The 25,252-nt window shown below is 42.1% G+C and overlaps 1 protein-coding gene across 1 annotated transcript in view; it reads left to right on the top strand.

The window, feature by feature from the left end:
• Positions 1-25,252, top strand: part of shg (DE-cadherin) — a 91,210-nt gene that overhangs the window by 55,252 nt on the left and 10,706 nt on the right. Inside the window, exons 2-8 of the mRNA XM_069122313.1 lie at positions 17,695-17,768; positions 18,621-18,762; positions 19,047-19,285; positions 21,349-21,537; positions 22,017-22,303; positions 23,881-24,151; positions 24,463-25,042. Coding sequence (XP_068978414.1) covers positions 17,695-17,768; positions 18,621-18,762; positions 19,047-19,285; positions 21,349-21,537; positions 22,017-22,303; positions 23,881-24,151; positions 24,463-25,042 — 1,782 coding nt within the window. The remainder of the gene's footprint in view (positions 1-17,694; positions 17,769-18,620; positions 18,763-19,046; positions 19,286-21,348; positions 21,538-22,016; positions 22,304-23,880; positions 24,152-24,462; positions 25,043-25,252) is intronic.

Below are 25,252 nucleotides of genomic sequence, written 5' to 3' on the forward strand. Positions count from 1 at the left end.
AATTACACTTCTATTTAAATATATTTTCTGCCTTACAACTTATCCACGAGTTTTCTCTGTTTACACATCGAATAATCTCAACAAGTTTGAATACATGAAGAAGAAGATAAAATTCATTGTATTATTCTTTTAGTTATCGTTGCGAAAGTCACTGCGGAACAAAAACGTAACACGAAGTAGGAATTTCAGAATAAAATTGTAAAATCGGTCAATTTGACTGGTCTGGTAGTTCTAGTGTTAACCATCGGCAGTTCTACTGTTAAAAACTCATGGCATTAAAACGATCAATGAAACTCCGGTGTCTGATGAGTAGACGGCGGACTCGAAACATCGTGTGCATTTTATGAATATCGATGTTTGGGCTGTTAGTATCCGGACTGGTAAGATATTCAGTTAGAACGACATTTTGTAGCCTGTACGAAGGCACAGTTGAATTTGGAAGAATTTTTGTTTAACTGTCTCGGAAGAAAGGAGCAGGTTCTCGGTTCGATATGTGTATTTATTCGTAATGTGTATTTTTTCAACATGTTCACGTAATTAGCGTAACACGGTATGATTAACGAGCGATAACTTCTCGGCTGAGAGATTACTTGCGATGTAGTCTGACGGCGAAGTCTGGAGGTGCATAACGAACCTTTATTGCATAGTATCGTTGGATTATTTTCGTAATTTGTTTCCTAAACTAAACGCGATATTGACGCGATACTTTGGAACAATGTTCAAGCGACTAGAACAGTGCAGGAGAACTTTTACACGGTGGATTTTGAAACAATGGGCTGGTTAAATTCTCTTTCTCAATTTTATTCGCTTCGTCAAGCCTCTCGAGATAATTCGTTGTTTCTTCGGGACAATAACGCAGAAACGATAACAAAAGATTCGAGATTTAAAAAGCGACAGGCTAACTACCTACGCTTTTCCAGGATTTCTGAAACGAATGTTAAAACGAGGATCGTTTTTCACGAATATGAGACGCAACAAATTTCGCTCAACTCGTTTCTCAAATTCGCTATTCTTAACTCGTTTCACTCTGTACGCGTTCGAATTAGTATCGACGAGCATAGTCGGACTAGGTTTCGGTTACTTTTTATTTTCCGGCTCACACGGACAGCTACAAGCGATAAAATTGGCATTTCAAGCAATGGCATTGGATGTGTCATCGTATGTTTCCCCGCTCAACGCTTATCGCTCTGTATAGTCGCGGTCTTACGCGAATTTTTACAGCTAAGGCTTCCGCCAACCGAACGTCGACGAGGTCGAATTTTCGAAACCGTTCGAATTTCGATGAAAAATGGTCCTTATTTTTGACTTTAGCGACGTAAAATACGCGCAAAGGCACAGTCGGATAAAAAATGTTCCACCTCGGATGCTATACTTTGTGCAAGTTTTGATACAGTAACACTCGAGGTACTTTCTTTACCATACAAAGTACCAAGTCAATTATCTTCTTATCCTTTTTGAGGATTAGTTAACTTGTTTTAGCTTTGAAGCGATCTAGTAACTATCCTAGGACTTTCGAGCCGGGATATACGTCAAAGAAGAGAAACGAAAAGCCACGACGTTAGGTTCTCCTATTTTTCCACGACGGGACTTTTACCCGGGAATATCCACCTATATCGCTATGACGGTAGTCGTACGCAATCGCGACGAAATTGAGCCTGAGAAATTGAAAAAACGTAGAAAAAATATCTCGCGAAAGAATTACCGAAAGCCGAGGAAATTATCGTGCCGATAGTTGCGGAAAGTCACGTTCCGAGAGAATCGCGTTTAAAGCTTTGCGTTTAAAATCGATCAATTTTCAAGCCATCGAGTATAAACTTCGCGTTTCAAATTTATCAAATTTCATTCTAGTTGCACGTATACGCGAGCCCTTTCGTTTGTCAAAGAAGTAGTAGATGCACGACATTTGTTGTTTTATGTTATTTTATCGAATTACGTTTGATCCAGTTTATTCCGTTACTACGAAATGGACCATACGTAAATCCATAAGATAATACAAAATAAAAGATGCATCTGTTGTTTCACTTATGAAAGGAAAGAAACTTTTCGGACAACCTGACATTTTCATCGTTCGATACCAACAACACGAGGAATCGAATATAAATCGTTCATCCCGAATTCTTCGTTCGACTTTCGCTATTTCCTAATCAAATTTTCGCAGAACGTGCCTCGCGCTTGTATACCCACGTACCCGAAGTTAAGTCAATGAAAGGAATCTATCTTTAGAAACTCGCGGAGAAGACACGTCCTCCTCTGGCCGCTTCTTAACTCGATTAAACACGTACGATGATTGTTTCATCCTCGTTTCGACTATAACGCATTTTCCTCCTTATATATGTCTTTCGTTGTCCAACAAGGAAGATTAAAATTCTCGACCAGGCCGATGGACGAGCGTAAAAAAAGAATACGCTTGTTCGATACTCGACGTTTATACTTTTTAATCTCGTCAATGATGTCTTCTTTTTTCACGCGGAAATAGCTTCTCTGTTGTCTGTAAACCTGTACGAAGCGGTCTCTCATTGGCCGCCGCCGTGTTTTTTGCCGCGGAATAGCGTGTCCCTGTTGTCTGGCCGGTTTTCAAACGAGAATGGCAAAAGTAATACAATATGCAACGACCGACTGTAAAAGCTTGATGAAAATGTTACTTGCAACGTGGCTTGATCTAGCTTGGCCAGCGCTGAAAACACAAAAGGAATGCTCTATGCCGCGTTATTAAACCTTTGTTGCGAGCCATTTACCTTTTCTTTTCTCGTCGTGACAAGGATTAAGCTGTCGTTGCGCGGTCGCGCCGATGTTTTTTCCAACGTGAGCCGGTGTCGTGACGCAGTCGCATGCACCCGCAGTTCCAGCAGAGGCGATGATACGATCGTGCTCGCGCCAACCAACGCGGTACTCTTTGGCCGATCTCGCGGATTAGCCGCAATTTTGTTGCGTCGTGGCTTTTAACGAGCCAAGGAATTTCCGCCAACGAAGGCGTTGTACTCGATAAGTGCTCGAGAAGAGAAGAACGCGCGTCGACCGTTTAACCCCGCAACCCAGCGATGGGATCAAGTAGGTCGCGCGAGTAGGCTCGAACATTGACCGATCGTAAGAAACAGCGTGTAACGTTGCTTTAATTTTAACAACTGCGATATTTCGTTTTCATATTGCGTGTCCTTCCGAATCCTTCTCGATCACTTTGAAAGAAAAGGTCAGGGTAGGAACCTTGATAATTTGACTGCCACGGCGGTCATCGGTGACCGGGGCGCTTCAACTTCTTACAATTGTAAAAATTGTATGAAAATTGAGAGTCAGGGTATTTTGAATATAACCGATAAATAGAAGATGCTTTGAAATAAAAAGTGCCCCGTTGAACGATTAAACATTTCTATTGGAACATCGATAAAAAGAAATGAGAACGAATCTTGCATCTAACGGTGCACTGTGTTTGCATCCGTATGTTTGAGGGCTGATCTACGAATATTAATATAAACACAGCTTAGAAAATAATCGTAAATACTGCTTTATAATCGTGTAATCGAAGTTAGAAGTGTGCACGTACCTTGCTATTATATATACAATGACAAACACTGTTTACTAATATCTTCTGCAGGTTTTAACAATATATTCTGCACGTTTTGTTTACGACGAAAAAACGAATGCGAATGGTTCATTGAAATGAACGAAGCCTTGTTACGATATGTCGCTATCGACTGTTAGCAAGGCGCCACGGTGGTCACCCGTGACCACCAGTAAGATAAACGGTCCATTGGGAAGAACGTTGTCTTACATCGTCGATTTATTATTATTTTGCCATTATACGCTTGGAATAATAAAAATACTGCCGTGGCGTGCTGAGCGAAGCGTGTGATTTCGGCGTGGTAGTCAAAGTGTCGAAGAATATCTTGAATTTCGATGAATAACGTGACTTGGAAAACAAAAAAATAGTAGAACGAAACGGCGAACAAACAGGTGCGGAACTCGATGACCACCTTGTCAGAGATTTTTATATACATCGATATTTATATTTAAGTCGAAACTGGCTGTCGTAATTTTTATGCACAATATAATTGTTCATTGATTATCTCTCTCTCTCATTTCTTCGAGAAGACGATGTTTCACTTTGGTGGTCTTTCGATGTCCAAGTTACAGCTTCCAGCAACTGTGTAAATTGGCTGGAAAAATCATAGGTCGACCATTGTATTTATCACTACCCTTTCATGCCAATTAATTAGATTGAAATATATTAAATATATTAAATTTCGTATCGTTTGGTATTTCCATACGACTATAAAAATGAAAAAAGATATTTCATCGTAAAATGAATTTTTGTAGCCAACTCGATCTCTCGATCGCGTGGCACTCGCCACGCGTTTCTTTCTCGCGGTTTTTCTCGCTTTCCGTGTCTCATCCGCGAGTTATCAGCTCGCTTCTCGCAGAACTAGGAAACTGGCGCGGTTTTCGGTATGCGCCAGCAGCCGCTTACTCGTTACGATTAAGCAGAACCGCGCGGCTGATCGTTGGCGGATCATCCTGAAATACTCGAGCTGATAGGAGCGGATTAGAGGATATAGAGGATGCGACTAGCTGCTTGCTGCAGAAACAAATGAAAACGCAAGCGCTCGTCTGCTTGGCTTAGGTTTTAATCGTTATTTGAAACATCGAGGCCAAAGGGGCGTGCTAAGCTGCATTTTTTCTCTAGATACGAGATTATAGCGTTAATTTATTCGAGCAAGCTTAGCGTGTTAATTATGCGAAAGTGATAGATGACAGATAATATAATCCAACGAATAATAATTGGTCGCTGTAATAAAGATTTCGTGTTTGACGCTGGAAACAGGGTGCATACGTTCGCTCTAAAAACGAAATTTCCACGAAACTCTGGGATAACATTTGTATACCTATGGAAATTTGTAACGATTCGTAATTTTCCGCTGATTCGTGAATATTCGTTAATATTTTCATAATTAATACGCTTTTATGGAATTCCATCTGGAAGCTTGCAATCGCTTTCCATAATTTGTACACGTTCGATCGCGAAACCTGCCAAATTTATCCCTGTTACGTAGGAAAATTCATTATTTTCGCTCTTTTATCATTTTTTCAAAACTAAATCAATTTTTTAATCCGAAAAGACTCGTATAATTAGCCCGCAAGCTTAGTGGAACGAAGATCCGTAGCCAATGTTTCGTAAAAGTTGACACAAACAGAGTAAAAAATGTATATGTAAATGTTCGTGTGGTTTTCAATTGTCAAAAAAAATGTTTCTAATTTCGCTCCCTCGGTTTCAGCGAGAAAATGCCCATACTATTCGTCTTGTGCGCGCTTGAAATATGTTTTATCGTAAAGCTACGTATACAAATATCGGACAAACGACGAATCTGAATACAAAAGTCGCACGCAAATTTTTTAGACGTGTACCATCCGAAGACCACGGCTCATCCAACTCATTTTTCAACATTCGAAAATTGATCGCCACATATAAAACAAGCGACATCTTGTGATTTTCTTTGCTTTCGCTCGATGACTCTACTTCTGACAAACACGTTCCCAATTTCGTCGCCGGGTATCTACGTAAGGAGACGAAATTCAGAGCAGAAAGCTATCTTTCGCTATGCCATCTTCTCTCAAAATCTAATCCGATTTAATCGACGAGCGACGAGACGAGATCGCCAATTCGAAAAATGAAAATAGGAGCAACGTACCGCGATATCGGCAAAAATGAATGGTACGATGAAGTACCTTAGATGCTGAAACGCGATTTTAAATATTTAAGAAATGGTACGCTACCGGCGAAAGAACGAACTCCTTGCTCCTCCTGTCACCTAACTAGCGGCATTTCTATTTTAAATTCCATTTGCGAAGCTCGATCATTTGCGACTCGATTTGCGACTCGATTTGCGACTCGAGATTTGCAAAATTCCCCTAACGTGCGAGGGACTCGCGTATTCGAGCAACGGTCTTACAAATGACTAAAATCCAACTATCGATTTGCGATTCGTGACCGGTAAAATTTCGCCGACGATACTACCTTTTAATCGATTAAATTTCGAGACGTACGAACGATTAAAATCCACCTGGAAAAGCTGCAACCTACCTCTCGTTGGATAACGCGCGCGTCGTAAGCTCGCGATACCTGCGTGAATTAGCTCTCTGCGGGAGCAGCCGACGAAGATCCACGGAGGATTATTTCGTTAGGAACGATCGAACGTGTTGCGTACGACGACGTATCAAATCCGATATCGTTCTGTACGTCTGCGTTTGCGTATTGAGTCCGAGGCGAGGTAGGGAGCAAGAGACGCAACGGATAAAGAAGCTAAGCTACTTAACAGGAGTTAAATCCACGTGGTAATCCCTCGTGGTGAATCCGAATGTGATGAGTTCGTTGCCCGTAAACTGGGTGAAATCGCGAAAATCGGTTGCTTCCAGTCGGTGCGCGTTTCGGTTCGCCTCGGGTTAGTCGCAGCAAAGAACGTTCCAGCGAGACGCCAGCAGTTACGGAAAGGGTGTGTATCGTATTCTCTGCGAGGATTAGCCGAAAGTAGGCGCGGCTGTCTAACGACCGAAGGGAACGCGACCACGGTATATCAGGAACACGCGACGTTTCGACCCGAATGAAAAAAGATTGGCCTTCTCGGCGGCGAGACGAGAGGATGCGAAGCTTTTTCAACTTTGACTCTCTACCGGTATGGTAATCTCAGGCTGGTAATAGCGTCTAACGTTTGGGGTGAAGTAAAGCCGGAAGTCGTAGACTACCGAGCCAGGTTTTGCGTCTTACAGCGGATATTTAGGGGTCGAAGCGTTTTAGATCTCAGACTGTGTGACGGACTGGGGGATGTGGCCACTGCTTCGTGTTCACTGTTCGCGAAGGCAATACTTCGAATAAAATATTTTTAATCATTTTCATACAATAAACGTGTATTTTCTATACAAAAATTCTGGTCTCGTATTTACAGATCTGATACGTTCCTTATAATTGTCAACTCGTACGCTTTGGTCATTCAGTCGGAGAGCAAATGTATCCGAGTAACCATAAAGGAAGAGTACGCGTTAAAGAGACGTTACGGTTCGCCGATGAAACTTACGAAAAGAAGATTGCACGCGCTCCATTATTTCGATTCTATCCTCCTTGCGAAAATCTAACAATAAGTGACAGGATATATCTTAGAGGCAGCGAGTGGTTTATGCGAGCCGTTGCATCGCAGCGGAATCGCCGTGAAATATCATTGTCGACAAAGTTCTTGCTCGCAGCCGAGGCGTCTCGCGTTTCCTGTAATATCTCTCGACGCAAAGTTCACCGTTCCTCGTGCTTCCGCCCTTTCTCTACCTATCCGGGTAAATACGCGTGCAAGAGGTTGGCTTCGTTACTCAGAGAGCTTGCGCAAATTCTTCGGGTCGAGACATCTGGATGAGATTGGACGGAAACGTCGATCGCGCGATTCGATTCGATCGAGTCCGATCGTCGTTTGCATTGGATTATTCGTTTCGCCTTTTCTGTAATTTCAATTTCGAAAATCGCGTAACTTATCGTAGGGAAAAGACGCGAAGTCGAACAGAAAAATATCACGTTACGTTCGTTCTTCTCTCTAGTCTTTCTTACAGCGAGTCTAGAAAATTAAAGTTAGAGTATCTTTCGGATGAATCAAGTTTCGATCATGTTTCCTCGATATCTTCTTACGTAGAACGAGCAGGTGCCTCGATTTATGTAGAAAACACCGCGTGCCTGCGTTTCCTTAAAATAGCTCGGCTGCAAAATGCATCGTTGCATTTCTCATAAAAATGAAAACGCAGTCCATGCATTTCGAACCATTCGTCTTTTAACCGTTACACGTACGCATTTCCTTTTAACTGCAGTTAAGAGAGCCATACGACTTGTTCCAGTCGTATTACGCGCGTATTTTTATATTTTACATTTGCGATACTATTTTGCAAGTTATCGTTACATTCGGATGTTTCCAAGTGCAAAGAATTAAGGAGGGACTCTCGTGTAACGTGCTAATAAAACCAAGCGATTTTTATGAATTCTTTTCAGACTAACTACTAGCGGGTAAGAGACTGCTTCTTCGAAAGTATAATCTTGAGAAAGAAACGTAATTTCTTTCTTCTTTTTTTGTCTCTATTCATTTCGTTTAATTGATCGTTGGTTAATTTTCCAAATCGCCACTTTTAATAAACTGGCGTGCACGATGAGCGAAAAACTAATCGATTAAACGACTTCGGAGAAGGCTCGTTCGCTGCACAGATTTCACCAACGATTTGCTCGTGTTTCGTTAAACTTTTGCTCGATTATTTACTCGTAATATCTCTTGAAACTATACAAACCGAATCCACGTGGCGAAGAAAGTAAATTTTTCTTCCAAACTCGCCAACTTTTCCATTCTTCGTGCTTTTCTTCCGGAAAAATGGGTTCAATCCCAGCGTAAACCGATCGAACTGGAAGAAAATTTCTCAGCTTTTGCATTCTGACGATTACGACAGATGCTACGCCGCGCGCCAACAACCGTTACGTTGTCGAAGATGATCGCGAGACCTCATAACGCGCGACGAACGGTAAGAAGAACCGAAATAAAGAAATCACGCTTATGCTCTAAGACTATCTATTTACATGCGAAAAAGGTCAACCGTCGTACAACCAACGGTTGGTTTGACAACAAAAATTCGTAAAAACCGGTCGCTTTTGTTGTCGTTACGCGACAAATCTTCTCTCGAGAAACGAGCGTGCTAAAGAGAGATAAGAACCGACGATTCCTAAAATGTCACATCTCTCGATAGCAGCCGCACAGTGGACCAAAACGCGCGGCTGTTAAGCGAGGAATAGCGTATTATAGTCGAAGCGCACACCGTGCCATCGTAAGAGCATTACCGACAGCACCGCGCGTACCAAATCATCGACAAAGGCCGAAGGCAGCCGAGCAAAAGTCACGCTTCGATTTCGATAATGGAAATTGCGTTCGATCGATTCAGTTTGCTATCCGATGCGTTGGTATCCGACGAACAACCGCGAAGCCGAAAATACCACGAGCTCCTCTTTTCGGATATTCTTGCCGCGCATCGTTCGTGCAACGAACGAACCATTTTCTGAAGGACGTTTTGGCGCTATCTTCGGGACACGGTGAAACGTGCCTCGTGACGAAAGAACGGAATAAAGAGAAGCGAAACTGACGGGCCGAAACGAAGCGATCGAAGTGCTGCTGTCTCGAACGTTTCTCGTCTCAACGACGAAAGCCGAGCTATAAACGAAATTCAGTGGACCAATAATCCGAAGGAAAAGTTTCTTGACACGTCGAATGCCGAATGGTTTTCGCGTGACTCTGAAAGGAGAGTAGCGAGACCGCGTGGCTCATGGGTGGCCCATGGTGTTGTAGTTGCGCTGTACGCGATAATTACGCATCGGTCGATTCTAAATTCTATTGTATAAGGCGTTTGAAGATCGAGTTTTGTTTTACACAAACAAAGCTCGTTCTGTCACAAAACAAAATTGTTTTGTTTTGTGTTACTCGAAAGAGCTGAAAAGGAGAGCCACTGATGGCCCAAGCGGCATTTTGCGTGTTAAGAACCATTATGCAATATAGCACAGGCTGTAACAAGGGAGATACGGTTATATATAAATTTCACGTCGCACGAGATCCACGACGTAATAATTAAAATAGATTCTTTTTTTTATGTACCAATTATGTATAGAGATAACGGTCATCCGATACGTAGAATCTTTTTCGTCATAGAAGAGCTAACAGACGAGTATAAATTTCCAGTCAATGAAAAAATATATGCATTCGTGTGTCACGAACGAGTCAGGTGTGCGACAAAACACGGGAATAAACGTGGCAGATTAATTCCAAATACGTACAAATACTGGTCGTTTGGATTTTATCGCTATATCTATTGCCCTTTACGCATCAACATGCATATAACTAAATACGGTGTACGTGGTGTATTGGAATGAAAAGCGGACCGATGAATATTCCCGAATACGCGTAATCGCACTTCTATCACGATAAAAGTATGGTATAAGCGTCGTACGATGAAAAACGTTTGCGTGTCTGCATTGATTGGAAGAATTAAAAGTCCCACACCGGTCGTTTTGACTGGTTTGCTAACAAATTTCCACGGTGATTATCGAACAAGGTATCTCTGATATGCCGCGTTTCCATCGTGTTCTGATCGCGCGTTGTATATCACGTTGCTTTACATCTCGCGTCTTAAACTCGCGAAATTTCGTTCGCCTTATCAGCCGAGCCTCTGCTCGCTTCTTCAGCGCAGACCCGAAACCGACGTTTTCCAAATCCACCGGCTCAACGTCGATCGATGGTCGATCTCGTGGTGGCGCAAGGGACCGTGTACGAGTGCGTTGCCTTTTCGAAAGCCGGTCGACCAAAGGCGTTATCGACGTCGAGCTAAAACTGGCCGTCGCGACAATGGAGGCTCTTTGATGCGATTGTCTGCCTTTGAACGCGCTCGATATCGTTCGATAGGGTGCGTCTGCGCGCACGCCACGCACGATAATCCACCCGCGACGCGACCTCGCGAAACACCAGATAATTACCAGCTTCGCGGCATGGAAATCGCTCGACCAACGCTATTCAATCGAATCGACCGTTACCATATGTATGTCGTTCGATCGTGGCTTCTATAGAGGAAAAATTCGCAACGAGAGAGAGAGAGAGGCAAAGATCGTGAAAGCTTGCAAACGACGTTGTTGCCTCGTTCGTTCCCTTTCGGCAACAGGTGTCCCGTTTTTCTCTATTTCCAATTCGGGAATATATTTTCGGCCGCGAGCTCCGTGTCGCGATCGAGGATTTGTTTCATCGGGTTACGGCGCCGTTGCGAAGATCTCTTTTTCTTTTGTTACCGCTAGATGATACGATGGATGCTTATATATTTGAAATAGAAATTCGTAGAACACGCGTAATATAGAAAAATATGTAAAACGGAGGAGAGTAGCGCTAATCGTTAGGATACTCGACGGGAGAAACAGATCTGCGCGTAGCTTGCAAGATTAGAATTAGAATTTGTATAAACGTTCTGTTCGTAGTTACGCTGGAGTTTCAAACAATTACGGGCAGAAATCGAATCGAGCGAGCCCTGTTATGCGCGATAATTCGCTAATTACCGCGATATCGAGCGAATTGACAAATTAGCAGTTGCTGTTGCACGTTCCACTTTTAAAATGTACAATTTTGGGTCGTGCAACGTGATCCTCGATGATTTATAAGTTTGTGAAATTCACGCTCGCGTTGTTATCAAATTCTATACATTTAATTAAATTAATTACCCCCATAGTACGCGATTTATTCGTACTAATAGCTCGTAACCTGTGATTAATATTTAGTAATATTATTCATATACATTGTATCGCGCTCGAGAATCCTAGAAATAACAGCGCGAGCCACGAAGTCAACGGATAGTTCGAGTTTTTGTACGTTTCGATTATCAAAAACGCACGTACGAAGCGCATAGGCTGCGGATTTTCCCCACCTACGCTCGTTATCTTTTTGCTAATTGGTAGATGGAAAATTTGTATTCGTTTATAGAGAAATTTGTAAATTCGAAAAACGTACAGAATACACGTATCGCGTGATATCGCGAAATTTTTCATTCCGCTTTTTGCCCGAAATTTGATCGAAACGCGGGATGTTCGTTTGTCTGTTAAAACGAGAGCGTGATGCGGACACGAAAATACAATGATTGCAGCTATGAAAAACTACAAGCAGGATATTGATTTGCGAATAATTTTACCTCTGCGAAATATGTACAGCCCTGGGTGTGGCTACGTCAATAGGTCCTACTTAAAAGCTGTAATTTACGACTGTGCTGCATCGTTCGCACGTAATATACGTCGCTAGAAAATCCATTTGCTTGGTCTCGAAAATTCATCGTTCTATCTTTTCATCGATTCGATCGTTCAACGAACGGCAGCTGGTCACGAGAACATCCTTTAATTTCGCTAGGTACAGCCTCTTGATTTTGGAAATTGAAGGACTTCTTCGAGGATTAGCTCGAACGACGAATCGAGCGAATCGCGTGGAAACTTCTAGTTCCAGTTCTTCTTCCTCCTTTTCTTCTTCTTTTTTCTTTCAAATATCGGCCACGTTTAAATTAGTAATCGTAGCAGCTGTCAGGCAACTTGGTTCTTTTTATATTTACAAAACGAATAAAACTCTCACGAATATAATTCGATTATTCGAGCAGAAAATACACTCGCTGCAAGCTATCATGATCTAAGCCGATTGACTTCTCGTTTCCAGCGAACAATTCGTATTGGTTCTGAGAATAAACGAAGCACGGAAATTAGAGGAAATGGATGGTTCGGTGCCACAAATTCAATTTTTCATTACATCGTCGTAAATATTCTTGTTCGGCGAGCTGCTCGATCGATCTTCTAGCGGGAAACTAAAGAGAATGGAAATTTGAGCGACCGATTCGTACTCCCTTTGTCGACGTCATCGCTTTCTTTAACTATCAACGACAGGAACGAGACCGCGATTGTCTCGATCGTTGTCGACTCGAAACGCGGAAAGTCACGCTGGAGAAGCAATCGTAAGTGTACAGTAATGTATACGGATCGCAAGATCGATAATTCTTTGGAAGGCGGAGCAGCGATGCGCGCTTGAATCAATTAATCGTCGTCGAGTAATTTGGAGGAGAAACGGCGCGCGCTTCTTCCCTTATTTCAATCGACAGAGACAAAGAGCGAGGGACGCGAGCAATGAATTCTCGGTAAATCGTCGTGCGCTGGTGTTTGCATTCGCGTCTCGTATTGGCGCTCGCCTCGGAAACGAATACGCTCGGCGGGAATGGCGTTCGGCTAACGAAAATTTAATCGACAAGCACGATGATCGGTAGCACACTCCGTTAATCTGGAAAATGAAATCACCGGTAGACTCGCGCGCACCGTCGTCGGTAATTATCCTAATAGAAAATGCATTCGCGGTACAACGTTGCGAACGCATCCGATCGCGAATAACAGCGACGACCGTCCAATGGATCGACGATCGTGGCGTTGCTGTCTGATAAAACCGCGAGGAAGCACGCACCAGGCAAACGAATAATTCGAGCGAACGTTCGATTAAACAAGTTCGTCGTCGAAGGGTTATCGGCAGCCTGCTGCTCTCTTCGACAACCGGCGGGATCGAAGCAAAGATCGGTAAATCGGAAAGCTGGAAAATTGAAAAGAGCGCTCGACGTGCAGAGAGAGAGGAATTTCGCGGTGTCTTTTACGGAAGAAGCGCGAACGTTAGCTTCTCAACGTATGCAGAGACGTGTGCGAGACGCCGTTCCTTTCGTTGCGTTACTTTTCGCGTCTCGATAAGACGCCGAGAGTCGTACACCGATTTTATGCCGAGCTATCTGAAATCAAATTTTCAGTGCGCATCGAGTGCTATTTTATTTGTACGTCGAGAGGTTAATACCCGTATAAATCGGCGAATTTGTCGAACCGAAACCGGTTAAAGATTTATCCGACAAGCGACGAGGCAAAATAGCTGTGGCGAAAAATATTCGATGCGAAGCGGGAATAGAGATCGATGTATTTCAACAAATAAAATAGACCGAATAGACTAGAATAAGCTGAAAGAAGACGAGCGGGTTAAGGGATTAAGCGAACGCTGTTGTACGTCCGTAGTTTACACGCGTCAATTGCCAGGAACGTTTTGCAACGAATGGCAACGGACGCGATCTTTCCACGTTCTCGAAGACTGTAGATTGCATCGGGCGTCGTCCTCGTTCCACGACTATAGCGATGTTCGAAAGACGCGGCCGATTACGTGTCCCGAGCGTATCTTGAGCACGATGGAAGCGGAGTGGTAATCGAATTAAGTACTTACATTATCGGCGTCGAAACGGTGCGATTCGAGTACCCGAAAACTGTTTGGACGGGTTCGAGCCTCGTCGTCGCCTTTCTCTTTAACGGTGCGCGGGTCGTGTCTCTAAAAATCATACGACATAATTCGAAAAATCGAGGGTCACCGTTCTAAACATCGTAGTTTCTCGATTACCAAAACTCATAGGCCGCGACGATTTAAATTTACGCGCTGTTTTAATTACGTGCGAATATATATAATAATAAAGAATAATTAAATTAAGAATAAAATTTGTAGGAAGAATGGCTTTTAATGTGACTTAAAAAAATTCATTTTTCGTACTTTGAGACGCTTACGATATTTAGTGGGAGTAAAATTTTGATCGCGAACGAGTATTATAAAGTAAATTAAATCGAATTTCGTGCAAGAACTTTCCACTGAGTAAGTATCCTCGCTACCGTAGGTATAATATCTATAACTATTGCAAATTCAAAGTATTCCTTTGTGTCGTGCAAACTCAGTTTTAATCCGTTACAAGAGGAATATAAAAAACGATCGATTAAACGAAGAATTAAAGGAGTCACGGATACCAAATATCTTACTACGTTATCCATAAGCCTTTTGATTTTCTAACAAGTTTAATAAGACTTTGCATACTTTCAACTAGCTTTATGCAATAATCGGTACAAACTTAGTTTCGTTCTTCGTCGATAAACCTTACGGTTTAATCGTTTAGAAACCGTTTCTCGAAAGATTTATCCTGAAAAGAGAAAGAAGAGTGAAGTACAGTCGTATCTATCGGATCGATCGTAATCTCCGCGAAATAAAATAACGCGGCTCTCCTGGCCAATAATCGTTACGAAACTTGGGTCTCGTCTTCTGTTTGCTTTCTCAAACTCGGATCGATCATATCGGTTATCGTCGTTTCCTTTTGTCCGAATCGAACGAACCGGCCGAAGTAGAGAAAACGCGGACGCGTATCCGCTCGGCGAAGCCTCGCGTTCCAAACGAACCTGCGAACTCGATCGAAATGTAGGTTAACCCCCGCGTAGGAAAAGCAGGCTACTCCCCCTGAGGGAGGTTAGCGTGCCGCTTACAGCTTTGCCAGCTTGTACACACGTTGTCATTGCTCGAGTCACGATTTTTCATCTTTTCATCGTTTTCATCGTTCTCGACGTGGTCGAAAAATACGACGATTTTCTTCTTCTTCTTCTTCTTCATCGTCGATCGGTATATCGATTATCGGCGTATCTACGTTATCGCTTGTGGCGTTATATAAAAATCTCTGACAAGGTGGTCATCGAGTTCCGCACCTGTTTGTTCGCCGTTTCGTTCTACTATTTTTTTGTTTTCCAAGTCACGTTATTCATCGAAATTCAAGATATTCTTCGACACTTTGACTACCACGCCGAAATCACACGCTTCGCTCAGCACGCCACGGGAGTATTTTTATTATTCCAAGCGTATAATGGCAAAATAATAATAAATCGACGATGTAAGACAACGTTCTTCCCAATGGACCGTTTATCTTATTGGTGGTCACGAGTGACCATCGTGACGCCTTGCTAACAGTCGATAGCGACATATCGTAACAAGGCTTCGTTCATTTCAACGAACCATTCGCATTCGTTTTTTCGTCGTAAACAAAACGTGCAGAATACATTGTTGACACGTGCAGAAGATATTAGTAAACAGTGTTTGCTCATTGTATATATAATAGCAAGGTACGTGCACACTTCTAACTTCGATTACACGATTATAAAGCAGTATTTACGATTATTTTCTAAGCTGTGTTTATATTAATATTCGTAGATCAGCCCTCAAACATACGGATGCAAACACAGTGCACCGTTAGATGCAAGATTCGTTCTCATTTCTTTTTATCGATGTTCCAATAGAAATGTTTAATCGTTCAGCGGGGCTCTTTTTATTTCAAAGCATCTTCTATTTATCGGGTATATTCAAAATGCCCTAAGCGTCAATTTTCATACAGTTTCTACAATTGTAATAAGTTGAAGCTCTCCGGTCACCAATGTGACCAATGTCACAATGTGAAAGTGTTAAGCGCAATTCCAAAGCGGAGTATTCGTTGTAATGTGTACTGAGTAGGTGAAGTAAACTCTGTTTAGCTTCCATAGTTACGTTCTCGCGCAGCTGTGTTCTTAAAAATATGAGTTCTCGGACGATTTTTAATACTCGAAGCGATTTTTAATAGCCAATATGCGACGGCGAAATTTGTAATTATCGAGCCTTGTTCGAACTATGCCGGTAATTTGACGAACGTTCTATCTTCGGAAACTTTTATTTGCGCGTTACAAGCCGCACCGAACAAACTTCCTTCGAGTCACTTGAACACGCAAAACTTAAAATACACAAACATGAAACATAGTATATGTGGTAAACAACGAAATACATGATCGCGTCTTTCAACTTAAGCCTTAACTCCTTCGCTCCAAATGTATTTTTGGGTGGTTATCGGTAATTGTTTACAAATAAAAAATAATACTCCTCAGTGAGTTACAAGCGATCAGTAAAAACGGTCAGATCTGAACCTGTTTTATCGTAAACCCATCCTGTTCTTTTGGGGACAAGAAACAAGCATAATAAATGCTTCTATACTTTAGAAAATTTCTCAGGAAAGGAAAGGAGAAAGCGGTTTGTCACGCTATAAGTTTGTCAAATTATTAGTAAGTCAGCTCGTAAGTAACTTCCGGAATAACAATGTGTATGGCAGGCCTCCAGGAACAGGTAAGGAACAACGTTTAGATGTGAAACTGCATATAATAAATCGGTTGCCGAAATGGAAAAAGAAAAAGTGTCTCGTTTGGTCAGCAAAAGGAAGTAATGCGGTAGAAAGAAGCAGTTTTCTACTGTGAGATCTGTGAACGCAAACCCGGTTTACATGCCAATGAATATTTTCAAAAATTCCACGCATTATTTAAGTATAATTAATAGAAATATCGTAATCAAAATTATATTACTTCTGAGATGAATAAAGATTGTTTTGAATCGCTTTAATATTATTATTTACACGTCATCGTAGCATTTAAAATCTGACACTTGGAAACTTGCAAGTCGAAGTATATTAGGTTGTCCGAAAAGTTTCTTTCGTTTCATAAAGTGATAATAGATGAACGATAATTTTCGTTTTATATTATTTCATCGAATTAGGTGTGATCTATTTCGTTCTATTTCTATTATTATGTTCGCGCGTAATTCGATAAACTAATATAAAACAAAGAACATTGTGCGTCCATTATTTCCTTATCGAACGAAAGAAACATTTCGGACAACCTAATATGGCGATAATAAATCGGAGTTGCCGGTCGATATTCACAATTAAAAGTCGCAGCGTTAAGAATCAATCCGCACTCTGTAATTTCCATCTATATTCTACTTATTCCGTAAACAGACAGCGTCAACGATCCGCAACTATCGTTGAGCCATCGTTGATTTGTATCTTTCTATGAAATTCCAACGCTGTTACCGCCAGCCGAATCAACCAAAATGCGTCCCAACGTTTCTAAGCTCGGCAGCTGCTTTGGCTCCTCTAGCCGAGAAGTAGGAGAAACGAAAGGCAAGAAGAAGAGAACGAAAGGGAAAAGAAAAGACGAAAGCTCGCAAGTTGAAATAATTATTAGACGGTTCGGAGGTAAAGCGCGACGTCGATTCGGCTTGCGTAACGTTCCCTCTCAATTATTTATCGTTCTCTCGATATATACCTCTTGGCCGAAGTGGCGCGTTACCGCGTAAAATCGAAAGCTTTTACGGGGCCGTGTTCGCGCGTACCTAGACAACGGCAGAGGAAGCGGAAACGCGGCGCGCGAACCGTGGAAAAAATACGCGCGCGTGTCTGGTCCAGCGAGAAAGAGATTCCGATGGATGTTTTATTTTCTATTTTCCTGTCTCTGTGTTTCAGCCGACGCAACGAGATTGAGGCATTCCAGACACTTGGACGCGAGATCGCAGTTTCCTAACGAAGAGGAATTTCAGGTGAGTGCTTTTCGATTATACTACTTTTATTCTATCAACCGATTCTCCAGTTCGATCGATCGGCACACTTGGATGACGTTGTGAAATATTTCTGCAACGTTCAATGATTAACGGAATCGAAGTTGTTTAGTTAAAGTTAGATCGCAGGGATCAGGCCACCGTGTTCGTCGAGCGGAAGGCTGACATCGAAAACGACTTCCGATCTTCTACGCGTTTGCCTGTTTTCGTCGAAATAAACGATTTCCCTATTTTTGATTCTGCGTTTCGATAGATGTCGTTAAAATACACGTAGCTGTAAGAATATTTGGTTTTAGTATTTTATTACGTTTCGTGTGTTCCGAGCAGAGCTACGAACGTAAAAAAGAATATTTTACGTGTAACTTCAATTTTTAAAAACATTAGATATTCGTCGTATTACAGCACTGTGCCAAAGTCTACCTGTAGCTACGACGCGGAAGAACTGAACGCGTTTAATCGAATCACCGAACTGTGGAAGTCTGAAAATTGTTTTCGTAGAGCCAATTAATTTTCCCTTGACAATCAGTCGAGATATAATCACCTTTTATAGGTTGCTTCGCTTCGTACCACCTTGCGAATCTCTCGTCCGATTTCTACCACGAGTTGTTATTTACAAAATCGTAAAATCCAGCTACAAATTGCTACAAAGCCTAGAATTTTCGTAGGCCACGGTTTTAGCCTATTTACGATAATGATCTCGCGATTCCTATTAATCCTATTCGTTCTACGCGTAAAAAATATCGACAACGTTGTGTAGAGAAACGGACTTCTAATTGCGAACTCTGTTTTTCGAAGGAAATAACAGTAATAACCGAAATTGTACTCGTTTCGCAGATGCAACTGAACGAAAACCACAATCACAAACCAGTGTTTTCGAATTGCTCGAATTACGCACCGGTAGTGAAAGAGGAGGAGCCAGTGGGCACGGTGGTGATTAAAGTGCACGCAGAGGACAGAGACCATCCAGACGATGGAGGTACGCGACGTGTCAATATCTCGCATTGTGACCGAGAGTTTCACCAATTTTCCCGATATTTCAAATCCAAGAACGGAGATACTCGAATCGCGTAAAATCTTTCTCGAACGCAAAGTAGTAGAAAAATTCATCCGGCCAGAAGCTTCTGGCGCGTTGCTCTCGACTTGTCCATTATAACGTTCGACGCGGACTTCCTCTGACCAAATTCAGTGGAAAACTGGACCGAAATGGTTCGAGGAAACGCTGCATTTTAGCCTTTTAAAACGTGTTTTTCTTTCACGCAGGCACGATCACTTATAGTTTCGTGACAGCTCCCGGCGAGAAACTAAAATTCGAGATCAACAACAGGACCGGATTGATCAGGACGACGCAGGTGCTGGACAGGGACGAACCGGCTCGAGAAAAGGAAGCCTACCTGACCGTCCTCGCGACCGACAACGGAAGGCCGCAACTCGATGACGTGTGCACGTTCAAAGTCACCATCGAGGACGTGAACGACAATGGGCCCGTCTTTGACAAAGTGGTAGGTGCCGTGTGACCATCTCGAGAACCTTCTTCTCGACTCGAGCGCTCTCATGGGTCGCTCGATTCGTCCATATATCAATTTACGACACAGCCTAGTCGATAAGTACTTGGACATTCGCTTGGATCTTCCAACAGAAACGCGGTAATTAGCTTCGATCGTTAGGAAAACGATTAAAATAGGAGAGTTCGTGTTCGTAGGACGATTGAAAAGGTTTCTGAAAATTATTTGAAAGGGTTGGAAGAAAATAAGGAATCGATAACACGATCTTCCGATCTACTGGAACAACTCAAAATCATTAGCCTAAAGTATTTGACGTTATGCATAATTAAATAGCAATATAGAAAACGTAATAGATCGTAGAAGGAACGAAGGGAACACCGAGAGAAGAAGATCGCGCAGTTTCAAAATCCAGAACGTCTTTTTTTCTTATTATTTATAATTTTAGAAATATCGCTGATTGTAATATGAAAATATCGAAAATATCGGAATATTGTTTCGTATTGAACAAATGACTTTAGTACGCGCAATTGATGGACGAAAATTTCATGGACTTTTTAAGGTTCTATCGATTTTCATAACAATTTGCCAGATTTACCTGATATTTCTTTAATCGTAAATATCCTAATGTTTACGAACCGGAGTCTACGTCCGATACGGTTTACATATCGTCGCGTTTGTCGCGCTCGTCCTCGCTCTACGTGTCAACGGAAACCACGCGTGCCTGTATACGTCGTCGAAAATACTACCCTCTGGCACGCGTTTCGTCTTTTTTCCATTTCATACACATTTTACGGACCAATCGAATTTCCCGTAACACGGGTTTTTGCTTCGTCGAGCAACGAATGCAGCAGCGTATTTTCTCTTACGCTTTACGATACGATTGTGCTACACTAACCACCACCTCTTGCTTCGATTTCTTTCTTTTTCTTTTTTTTTTTTCAAACCTAGGTCTTTCGTGGATACGTATGGAAGGTTGGTCTCGAATTTTCCCGGTGTATATATCTATTTCGATGTTTTTTTATTTTCTTATTTCTATTTTTCCATTCTCTTTCTATCTCTCTCTCTCTCTCTCTCTATTTCTCTCTCTCTCTCTCTCTCTTTCCTATTTTCTTTTCTATTTACGTCTTCTTTTTGTTTGTGGGAATGCGAATGCCTACGTTCTGTTTTTGTTACGCAGTGGATTACTACGCTTGCGTGATCGATCGAAAATCTCGAATGATCTCAAGGCGGAGTTTCTTATATGCGTCGGATGTTCGAGTTTGGCGTATTTACATCAGTCGTAACGAGGAAACGCGTTTCTCTTGTCCTGCGAACGATTTTCAATCGAACAGCTCACGATCGAAACGATCTTTCCTTCCACGTTTATCTTCCGCCAAGAAATCATTTTTCATTTCCCTTCATTTATATATATATATATATATATGTCTCAGTTTTTCGAAGTAAACTACTTACGTCGTTACGCAACTCCTTCGAGCGTCAACCGTAGTTGTATCGTACAAGAATGAGACGCGTCTGATTATAATAAATACAATGCACTTGCTACTTTCGAGAGGGTTTTGAAAGTTTCGAGAATACGTTGCGAATTATCCACGGACGAACGACAATAGCGATAAAGACTACGAACGATGTTGGCGATGAAAGGAAATATCATATCGTAGAAATAGCAGCGAAAGAAAGTTTCAGCTCGTTTTAAAATCGTATTTCGCATTCTCTCTAATCTTCTCTTTCGCCAGACAATATACCAAACGATGAATACGTAAACAGAGGAATGCGCGACGCTCGTCATATCGGAAACGATGTATACGTCTAGTACGAAACGTACCAGACACGCGCATTTGACGCTTATAGGATAGAAAATCCCACTTTTACCGCTCGTATCGCGGCTTCTTTCGTCGCGTTTAGTTTATATCTCTGGACGCATGCACACCTAGTAGATTTGTTTAGAGAAGGGGAAGACACGCTGGTGGGAAATAGAGATTTCAGAAATCGATCGATACGATGCAAACGTATTTCCATATAACGTTGTTTTGTTTTTCTGGTGATCGTGGTCTCGCGTATAGGCGTATACCGAGTCGGTGCCGCAAGATTTGCCCCTGGGACGAGAAGTGATGAGGGTATCCGCCACGGACATCGACGATGGCAACAACTCGGTGGTCTACTACAGCTTGTTGTCTAGAAAGCCCGAAGACGCAGTGTACTTTCGAATAGATCGCAACACGGGTGTGATATTTCTCAATAAAACCATCGATGTAAGTATCGCGCAACGCTGTTGATCCGAAACGTTCGAACGTTAATCAGATTCATTAATTTTAACCCTTCGATTGTGACGCACGTGGTCGAGAGTACACGGTTCTCTTTTGTATACAAATAAACAGTCGATTCGACGCTTTTAGTATAGTAGCTTTTATTCGATACGTAGTAGAATTCGTATACTACGTTAATTCGTAAACATGGACGGATGTCGTGTAAATATTGGCTTGACAACTAAGCGATTGCGAATTTTCTCGTTACCATTTAATGACAAAATCCTCAATCTCTTAGTCGCCAATCGAACATAACGCGTAGTGCGAAATAATTCGCCCGAGTGTCGACTATAACGCGTTGCTGAACGAAAGGCTTTCGAATAGATCGAGTAAACCTTTTTTTCCTACGAATAAAGCAACGAATCTGGTGAATTTCGATCGCCGAACGAATGGGAGGAATTTAAACGATCGTCGAATATTTGCAGAGGAATCCGGATTACAAGTTCAGCATGACCGCGACAGCTAAGGATCAGGGCGACGTTCCAAAATCGAACACGATCGATCTGGATATTCGAGTGGTGGAGTCTCACAAGAAGGCTCCGGCTTTCTTACCAAGACCTGCCGAACCGATTCGATTGCAGGAAAATTTCAGCGACTTCGACGCGAGTATCATCCGACTAAAGGCCGTCTCGAACAGCGGAGACAACAGCGGTCTCTTGTTCGAGCTGGTTCCTGGTAGAACAGAGCAAACCAACAAAGGAAATACGTTCAGGTAAATCGAATCTTTTATGACTAGTTACGATTTGCGAATGTCGTTATTCCGTTTTGCCAATTGCTCCAGTTAATTAACATTCGAGCGACGACTAATGTGAAATTTCTATCGAACAAATGGAAATTGAAAGTCGTGTGAAAAGGTACGCAAACGCAAGCAGAAAAATAAGCTTTAGCTAGTTAAGTGTATATTCTATAAAAAGTCGTCCCAATATCACAAAATGCATAGATATCGATGCGCATAAAATTTCTAGAAGAAATTACAGGCCGGCCAGTTTGACTGCTCTGGTAATTCCGTTAACTTTTATGCGCTCTCAAGCTTCAATTTTTCTCTTTCTCCCGTGTCGATGTCATTCAAGATTCTGTTTCGCAAGGGAAATCGGCTGGACGTTAATACTTTGACTGCCACGTTGGTCACGTACGACTGGCCATGGTTTCTCCTGTAACGCCACGGTGGTCATTACGGTGGCCACGGTTACGATTGTAAAAATTGTATGAAAATTGACGCTTAGGGCATTTTGAATATAACCGATAAATAGAAGATACTTTGAAACAAAAAGTGCCCCGTTGAACGATTAAACATTTCCATTGGAACATCGATAAAAAGAAATGAGAACGAATCTTGCATCTAACGGTGCACTGTGTTTGCATCCGTATGTTTGAGGGCTGATCTACGAATATTAATATAAACACAGCTTAGAAAATAATCGTAAATACTGCTTTATAATCGTGTAATCGAAGTTAGAAGTGTCCACGTACCTTGCTATTATATATACAATGAGCAAACACTGTTTACTAATATCTTCTGCACGTGTCAACAATGTATTCTGCACGTTTTGTTTACGACGAAAAAACGAATGCGAATGGTTCGTTGAAATGAACGAAGCCTTGTTACGATATGTCGCTATCGACTGTTAGCAAGGCGCCACGATGGTCACTCGTGACCACCAATAAGATAAACGGTCCATTGAGGAAGAACGTTGTCTTACATCGTCGATTTATTATTATTTTGCCATTATACGCTTGGAATAATAAAAATACTCCCGTGGCGTGCTGAGCGAAGCGTGTGATTTCGGCGTGGTAGTCAAAGTGTCGAAGAATATCTTGAATTTCGATGAATAACGTGACTTGGAAAACAAAAAAATAGTAGAACGAAACGGCGAACAAACAGGTGCGGAACTCGATGACCACCTTGTCAGAGATTTTTATATACATCGACATTTATATTTACGTCGAAACTGGCTGTCGTAATTTTTATGCACAATATAATTGTTCATTGATTATTTCTCTCTCTCTCATTTCTTCGAGAAGACGATGTTTCACTTTGGTGGTCTTTCGATGTCCAAGTTACATCTTCCAGCAACTGTGTAAAGTGGCTGGAAAAATCATAGGTCGACCATTGTATTTATCACTGCCCTTTCATGCCGATTAATTAGATTGAAATATATTAAATATATTAAATTTCGTATCGTTTGGTATTTTCATACGACTATAAAAATGAAAAAAAAAATATAATCGCGAATACTTTCGGCGATTATCGTACACGTACCAATATTTCTCCTATCCTCTAATTGACAGATTGGAGTCAAACAAGGATGCTGCCGACATCAAGCTCTCTCAGCATCTTGACTACGAGAGCAACACGGTTTACACGCTGATCGTGCGCGTGCAGAACAAGTATCAGCTGGCTGCCGAGACCGTGATCGATATCGAGGTGTTGGATGTCAACGACAACATTCCAGTGTTTCGAGATCTGAAGAAAGGTAGAGTACTGGAGAACGAGCCACCAGGCGTCCCGGTAATGCAAGTGCGTGCGATCGACGCCGATGGAACCTCCGCTCATAACCAGGTACGTACGTCTCTTCTTCCTCTTCCTTTGTCTCGATCGATATAGATTAGAATACTCGTAGTAAATAATTCTCTTTCTCAAATTTTATTATATCTTTTCCTTAGCCCCGTGAAATTCAAAATACGTTTAAAACACCGACGTCAAACGTTTAAAAACATAACGCAAGCTACGATGTAATTTTTCGTTCGATTCGTATGATCCAGAGAGAAGAGCAACAGCGGCAGCGGGCTTAACAATACAAACAATGAAAATCATAGACGCGTACAACCATCGGCGCGTTCTCAGCGTTTCACACCCTCGTGTTTTTCTAGGTCACGTACGAATTGGATAACTTCCGGGATCTTTTCGCTATCGATAAGTATACCGGTAACATCACCACTCTGACCACGTTCGATAGAGAGACCGAAGACACGTACAACGTGAAGGTGATCGCCATGGACAATTCTCCCAGTGCGCTGTTCAAGACGGGGGAGCACAACAAAGGTCAGCAAGTGTTTCGCATCGAGATCGCGGATAAGAACGACAACGCTCCCCATTTCACGCAAGCTGTTTATACCGCGAATTCGATCCTGGAAAATGCCAATATCAACGCGCCGGTCACCGAAGTGAAGGCCAACGATTTGGACACTGCCAGTCCGGTTACCTACAGCATTATATTTGGCAATACCGACGACAGCTTTTATATCGAGAACACAACTGGAAAGATCCGCGTGAAGAAGCCGTTGGATTACGAGAAGATCACGGAATACAATTTGACCGTGAGAGCTTTCGACGGCGTGTATAACGATACCGCTCAAGTGAAGATTTTTATCGAAAACGTAAATGACAATCCTCCGGTCTTCGAGGACTTTAATAAAAATCCTACTATCGAGGAAGAGAAGCTGGTGGAAGGTAAGCAAGACGTATCCCGTTTAGCGTTACTTTCGTACGAATGGCGCTCATAGAATAAGAGTTCTATAGTCTGTAGAATACGTTTTGGTCAGATCTCGAGAGATCTGAAATTTCTGCTTCAAAGATCAAGACCATGTTCTCCGAAGCTTGATTAATTTTATGACCTCGATACATCTTCCAATCGTGTTCCTCTCAATAAGACTATGTTCA

Source organism: Bombus flavifrons, chromosome 10 (assembly GCF_040668555.2).
Source record: "Bombus flavifrons isolate JBK064 chromosome 10, iyBomFlav1_principal, whole genome shotgun sequence".
NCBI lineage: Eukaryota > Metazoa > Arthropoda > Insecta > Hymenoptera > Apidae > Bombus > Bombus flavifrons.